At 35.9% G+C, this 7376-nt stretch overlaps 1 protein-coding gene across 22 annotated transcripts; it reads left to right on the top strand.

Annotated features, from left to right (window-relative positions):
• Positions 1-923: 923 nt before the first annotated feature.
• Positions 924-7070, top strand: LOC147475909 (AT-rich interactive domain-containing protein 4-like). Of its 22 annotated transcripts, none has more exons than XM_086584025.1 (12): positions 925-1086; positions 1408-1550; positions 1622-1705; positions 1831-1904; positions 2026-2095; positions 3529-3642; positions 3713-3904; positions 4839-5108; positions 5269-5425; positions 5894-6008; positions 6210-6301; positions 6746-7070. In XM_086584025.1, the coding sequence occupies exons 8-10, from the start codon at positions 4862-4864 to the stop codon at positions 5916-5918; spliced, it is 429 nt and encodes a 142-aa protein (XP_086440151.1). In that variant the 5' UTR covers positions 925-1086; positions 1408-1550; positions 1622-1705; positions 1831-1904; positions 2026-2095; positions 3529-3642; positions 3713-3904; positions 4839-4861; the 3' UTR covers positions 5919-6008; positions 6210-6301; positions 6746-7070. The 22 variants fall into 22 exon arrangements, with proteins under 22 accessions (XP_086440139.1, XP_086440138.1, XP_086440142.1 ...); XM_086584021.1 differs by adding an exon at positions 3367-3437 and having other exon boundaries at positions 5894-6301; XM_086584031.1 differs by having other exon boundaries at positions 930-1086; positions 4839-5127.
• Positions 7071-7376: the final 306 nt, after the last annotated feature.

Below are 7376 nucleotides of genomic sequence, written 5' to 3'. Positions count from 1 at the left end.
TAACTTTATAGTGTATTTTTATTGACCACGCGTATTTTATTTTGTTCATTCATCTCCTTCTCCGTTGGGTACCCCCACCTTACTGATCATGTCCCACTTTTCGTCCAAATCCTCATTCTTATCATGTCTAATTCCGATTCGGGTGGTTCGTCCGCTACCCGATTTGCCGATCGACGTCCTCGAACCCTAGATCTGTCAATTCCTCTACTACATCTGGATCTTCCGACCCCACCACAGAACGATCGGAGTCCCCTTCTCATGAGCCCATTCATTCATCCACTACCATGTCCACCTTCGGGAGACCAACTGCCCTTCCCCATCCGTCGTCCTATAAATGTAGACCCAACCTGGCTACGGTCCAAGCGGCATATGATATTCCCGGGGATGTGGTCTTAGAACATGTGCCTGGTGTCACCCAATTTCCTCACCTAGTCCCACCGCAACCGGGGTTTCTAGTAGCCACCGTGGGTGCTTCCCCCTGTCTTTATTGGATGTTGAGGTTTGCAACCACTTCAATATCCCGCCGTGCCAAGGCATCGGTAACTTCTGGCGGATCATGTATGCCGCTAATTACTACAACAAATCTAATACTCTGGGGATTTGTCTTCACGACATCACTGCCCACTACTTCATAAAGAAAAGCACCAAGTTTGGGAGCATTGGGTACCAATCATTCTGTGTGCGTCCGTGGAAGAAATCCTTCGTTCTCTGCATCACCACCTCTGACAAAGTATGGCACACTACACCATAATAAGCTATTTGCAACACGCACCTTTTTTGCTTTGTAACACTATTTTAGCGTTGGTAAGTTGCCTACGTTATAAGCATTGCGAATGTTGATAAGTGTTGCTTTAATTCAGAGGAATTTCAAAAATTAATTTCTAACGCTTTCAAATTAAGCAAACCGTAGGGTAAAAGTGTTAGAAACTTGAAATTTTGTGCGAGAGAGGGAAACGAAAAATCGCGCTCATTATTTTGTTGAAACATAAAACATAACCTCTCTTCTTTACTCTCCCTCTCGTTGCCGCTACCCTCTCTCTTCCACTCCCTTCTCTTCTCTCAACCCTCCCCCAGTACCGAATTGAGGTTAGTCTTTTACCACAGAAAAAACCAAATAAAGTTCAAAACTTTGATTTCTTTTTTTTCCTCATATTAAATTTCAAAGCTTTAATTTCGGTTTTAGGTTCCGGTTTGGGATTTTGATTTTTAGGTTATCGCCCACCACCAGAAAACCGTCGATTTTGATTCTGGGATTAACTTTTTGTTTTGTTGAAATTGTGATTTGTTTTTAATCGATTAAAAAAAATCTGTGTTTTATTGTAGTGAATGATTTCTATAGTATTTGAATGATTGATGGACTAGGGTTTCACCTTTACTAATTAATCTTTTGTTTTACATTATTTATAGACTTGAACCTTTTCCAATGTACATTTTATCGGTCACAACATTTTCCCCTGATGGGCGCGTGTTCCAGATCGAATACGCTTCCAAAGCCATCGACAAGAGTGGAACTTGTTATTGGAATCAAATGCAATGATGGGATTGTTATGGTCAGTGGAACTTTCTTTTTTTTTTTTTTTTTCTAAATAAAATATTTTTATTATTAATTCATTTTCTCTAGGGTGTGGAGAAGCTCATTGCTTCTTAGATGATGTTACCTGGTTCTAATCGGAGAATTCACTCCGTTCATCGCCATTCTGGCATGGTATGTTCAAACTAACTAGTAATTCACTCTCGTCTGTTTATTATAACTGTTGTTACTTGTTTCTTTGTAAGAAAAGTTTAGTCTACTATCATGCATTTTACTATTTAATTGATTTGCCTATGCAGTCTGTGGCTGGATTAGCAGCTGATGGGAGACAAATTGTCGTAAGAATGAAGTCTGAAGTAACTAATTATGAAAGGTTAGCATCTTGACTAGAAGCTTAGGATGTAGGGATAATTTCTCATATTTTGAGCAGAGATTACCTCCCTACAAATCTATAACAGGCTAAAACTTTTTAATTGTAAGGAGTTTAAAAAAAGATGCTCATGTTCTTCGTGATCTAAACGGGGAAAGAAGGTTGCTTTCTTGCGGTGTTATGCCATTTATCTGGTTAGATTTTGAGCTTAAACTAATTTACTTGTTATGTTAGTTGCATTTGTTATTTTTAGTGGTAGGGTTTATTGCATTGTGTTAAGTGTTTGTAACTACTTTGGATTTGCTAGTGTATGGTAAAGTTTTCAGGGTTATTGTTATATGTAATGTGGTATAGATAAATAGGATAGGAGAATAAGAATGCTAATTCTCATAGAGAATATGTTGTTTCCTTGTCGTAGCTGTGCTCAAAAGTCAGGTCTAAAGAGAGTTATTTAATCATAAGGTTCTAAGAGGATTAACGAGTTTGGTACAATGAATTTTTTCTTTCCAAATGATATAGTAGTGATTCAGGTATCGAAACATCCTTTTTGTCATGACATTTCAGGTGATTGGGACTCATATATTATCTAGTGTGGTTTGTCACATCTTAGAATATGGCGTCACTTTCTGGTTTCTACAAGTGTTGATACCTAGGACCTGGTCTAAAAATGCCTTAGCTAAACTTTTTAAAGGGTCAAAAATCCGTCTCATATTTTCCAGATATATCTTAATTCAATGTATTTCTCTTATCGGAAAAAGGAAGACATCTCTCATGAGCGCTCTCAAGTTGAGTTTTAAGATTGCTCCTGAAGGCCAATTCACAGTGCTTGATATTTGAAGTATTACTATAAACATTTGCAACCCAAAAACCTCTCCACACTTTCACAAAAACTCCCATATGACTCTTCTGTACTAGGTACAATGAGCAGAAGAAAGGGTGGAGATGTGTTGATTCCACCACCAATACAGCATACGTCTCGCCACATGTTATCTTTGATGAGGTATCATCATGGTGGTCTACCGAGAATGTAGTGTTGTCAGATTCAAAGAGTTTGGACACGAGTATGCGATAGCATTGCCATTACTATGCTCGTATTAGAAGTACAATATCATTCAGTTGATATGGACACTGCTTTAGGATATTTACATGGACACTAGTTTCTTGTGTTTTCCATGTTATGCCTTTAATATGAGAAGTTTTACGTTAATCCAAAAAACCAATGTCAAGTCTGGTGTGTTGAGGTAGGCTGGTTCTTTATTGATAAAACACAGAGCTTAGACTGGGAAGTAAGACTTTGGCAATCAAATTAGCTAAATTCATCCATCTGGATCATCAAATGAGAATTTTAATTCTTAACGAGTTTGTCTTTTTCTTTCATTATATGATGCCTAGTTTTATGCAAATGTTGGTCTCAAAACGTGCTTAGTAACTCACTCTCAAGACCCAATTGTTGCATATCTCATAGGTTGTAAGATTGGTACCTTTCCTACTGTATGCAAAAGCAACCTTTCAGCTGTTAAGCTAGAGACCACTAAAGTGTGTGTGCTGTTTCCTTTCTTCCCGTTTTATTCAGTTTAAAAGTTACATTTCCATCAATAGGACTCAATACTGACTAATATATGTGCAGATGCTACTTGGACCTCTTAACCAGCTGAAGCAAGCAGATGCTAGGCTTAAAGACAAACAAGAGGATGTAAAGAGATACCCTTTTCCCGAGCTGACTTCTTCGGGTTATTTAGAGGTACTAATTTTTCTTTTGTTTTAGTTTTAGTTTCTTATTATTGATTAAGTATTGTAATGTGTGGTTACAGGTTCAGACATTGATTAATCCGACAATTAATGAGTTCAGGCAAGTTATGGAATCATTAAAGCCTAATATGGTGTACTTGCTAGGAGAACAGTTAGTTAATGAAGAAGGAATTGGTTCACTGGTTTGGGGAGGTGTTGATTTGTCTACTCCGGAAGCTATATCTGGGATTTTTAATAGCACATTGCCAACTACTGTAAGTGTTTGTTACTTGGATTGTTAACTACTTATACAGTGCATGTATTGTACTTAGGCTTGCTTTGGCTATTTGTTAATGCGTTTGAAATTTGAAGAGAAAAAAGGATGATCACTTTGCTATCCAGTCACCAAATTAATATGTTTAACTCCAAATTGTCTCATGTGGATACTAAATCAACAATATAACCGATATGATTTGCATATCTTTGTCCTAAGCTTATAAATGTGCAACTCATAGTACTGGACTCCAACTCATCATTTGGATGGCTATTTATAAAAGGCATTAAAAATGAATCATTTAGGACTAGGAGCTTACTTGTTCTGAGTGGATAAGTTCTTTCAGCAATATATAAATAATGGCTGATCATTACTTACTATATTGTAGCATTTAAGCACATCAGAGGTGTTTGAGATGTGAGTTTGTTACAGTTTGAGGCCCATCTTCTTGTTTTTGCAGCAATTTGTGTTGGGTTATATGGACTTGTTGATTGGTATGCTCTAATAAAATGGCCCCATGGAAAGAAGAAAAACAGAAAGCAAGAAACTCTAATACTGTTAACAACTTCGAAAGTCAACTATGTATTAAAAACAAAGAACCACTTGATTTCCATTTTAAGTTTGAAACCCAAATGTAAAATCAAGTGTACCATGATCTGATGGAATAGTTTCATATTCAACCATTGACTTCTAAAATCTCATTCTCAATGAGCACGTTGCAGCTAAAAGTGGATAGATCATTGATCAACTGTGTTCAAAAGTTTGAAATAGCTCATTATTTTAAACATAACTCATTATTTCACTTGTCTTTTTCTGTAATGCATGTTAATATGTTATACTTCAAGTTGTTAATATTCTTTTATAAGTAAATCTTCTATTTTTGTGTTTTCATATTGTTGCAACAACCATGACTGTGGATCTTACAATGGCTTCAGAAAAAGATGCATTTACAAGTAACATGGAAGAAAACACAGTCGAAGAAGCAACATCACCAACACACCAGGGTACAGACAACTTGATAGTACTGCAAGACCACCCAAATACTTCTGTGGAGACTGAAATGGACAGAGAAGTTGCCTCAAATGTTGCTGTAAATGAGTTCAAGAGAGTAAATTCGTTATTAGGTCGAACTAGAAAAGGACACGCTCGCTTCAGAAGAGCTCCTTCTTTGTCGTCTTCTTCTACTTTGCGGCATAGTTCACACAGTTTGTCTCAATTTCTCAAGTGACTTCTCTTCACTGCTTTTTGCATTGATTGATTAGAACCTCATGATTATTTTGTGCATTTTGCCTTTTCTTGTGCATTGCTGTAAGTTTCTTCTGATCATCTTTCCTTGATGGGGGTATTTACAATATGTACTCACAGGCTATCGATTTGGAGAAGTACTTGATGGCAGATATGAGGTTATTGCAGCTCATGCCAAAGGCATTTTTTCAACTGTAGTTCGTGCAAACGATCTTAGGGTCGGGAAGGGTGAACCTGAAGAAGTAGCAATAAAGATTATCCGTAATAATGACACTATGTGAGTTACCTCTCTCTCTCTCTCTCTCTCTCTCTCTCTCTTCCTCATTTTATTTTCATTATTTATCCCCTTCTGGTCACATAAAAATTAACTTCTGTGCTAACATAAAGGTACAAGGCCGGATTCCTCTCTCTCTCTTTGAATTCCTCTCTCTCTCTCTCTCTGCATTCCTCATTTTATTTTCATTATTTATCCCCTTTTGGTCATTATTTATCTCTTCATATGAATCTTCGTGAGGTTCTCAAAAAGTTTGGTCGTAATATTGGCCTTAAGCTGACTGCTGTGAGGGCATATGCAAAGTAGCTTTTTATTGCATTGAAGCATCTTAGAAACTGTGGTGTTCTGCACTGATATAAAGCCGGACAATATGCTAGTAGACTTTCACCTTTCTTTGTATTGTTTCATAGGTGCTTGCATATTGTTGCAAATTTTGCACTGGCTTCTCACTATTTTTTTTTATTTAAACAGGTTAACGAGGCAAAAAATGTGCTGAAACTTTGTGACTTTTGAAATGCTATGTTTGCTGGAAAGAATGAGATAACACCCTATCTCGTGAGCCGATATTATAGGGCCCCTAAAATAAGTATGTCCCACTCTTTTTTGTTTACATCTTTAGAAAATATATGTCGTACTTGAATTGATTTTCACTGCTCAGGCTTGTGTGCTTAATTTTTAATTAAATCAGCTCATACTTGTGTTTTTGTTACCACAATACTTGACTTGACTTATGATCATCCCATGGATATTTGGTCTGTTGGTTGTTGTCTATATGAGCTCTATTCAGGGAAGGTCTTATTTCCCGGGTCATCAAACAATGACATGCTTCGTCTCCATATGGAGTTAAAGGGTCCTTTTCCAAAGAAGATGCTCCGGAAGGTCAGTTTCTTTGTTGCATGAAGTTTAGTAAGTTGCCGTTGTGTTCTTTGGAGCTTTTAGGATAGCATATCTTGTAGAGAGTTTAAGTGGCAGTTTTTTTTAATGCCAAGCACTATCCGCTTGTTGGAATCGAGTAAGAGTTGGTTGGTTGGTTTAAGCTTTAAACATTAATTTCGCTCATGAATCACACTGTTCGGACCGGTTATAGCATATTCTCTAGACTTGATGAGTGAAAAACATGCTTTTTTATTGTCATTTAGTCATTTAGACTTGATGACTGAATTTTTTATTTCATCATTTAGTCTACTAAAGGATCCTTCAAAATCTTTATCAACCAAGGTAAACATACACTTGCTTTTTTCGTAGTTAAATGTCTTCATTGCATCAGTGTTTGTATTTGGCATGCTAAATAAGTTCTTATGCTTCGGTGTTGAACTGTGATAGATTTGGGGATCAACATTGTAGCACTTGGAGAAGTTCACATGATTTTATGATGGCGGAAGAATGAAGAAAGAACTTTTGCCCAAGAGTTGTATACTTGTTCAGTGACAAATTTTTCTAGTTTGTATTATTTATCTTTCATTTCATGAAGACAAAGTGCGAACAAAAATACGATTCAATTCTAAATATTTTTAGAATTAGTTAGGTTTTGATTGTATATGAATTATCATTTGTCGTAAGATCAATTGAATATATTGTTACTCATTTCCTTATTAGATAAAGGATGTAATTTTTTATTCTTTTATAATCAGAATTGTTTCAAGTTCAATTTGTTTAATTGTTTATTATTATTATTTTTTAATATATTTTGGTTGGAAAATGACGGTTATTGACATTTGTGTAGGTTCATGAAAAGGAAAAATGGATAAGTTCATATATTTGTTTCTATATGCAACTTGTCATTTTTGCACGTTCAAGGTGTTTAGGGCAGGAAAAAAAAATAAATAAAAATAAATAAATAAATAAATAAAAATATATATATATATCAACACACTAGTAACAGTTGTAAACCGTTGCAAAGAAAAAAAAATTAAACCATTCATCAATAATCATTACAAATCAAACTACGCAACGC

This window comes from Coptis chinensis, chromosome 9 (assembly GCF_015680905.1).
Source record: "Coptis chinensis isolate HL-2020 chromosome 9, ASM1568090v1, whole genome shotgun sequence".
Classification (NCBI taxonomy): domain Eukaryota; kingdom Viridiplantae; phylum Streptophyta; class Magnoliopsida; order Ranunculales; family Ranunculaceae; genus Coptis; species Coptis chinensis.
The sequence above is the reverse complement of the archived record's forward strand: the minus strand, read 5'-3'. Positions and strand labels throughout refer to the sequence as shown.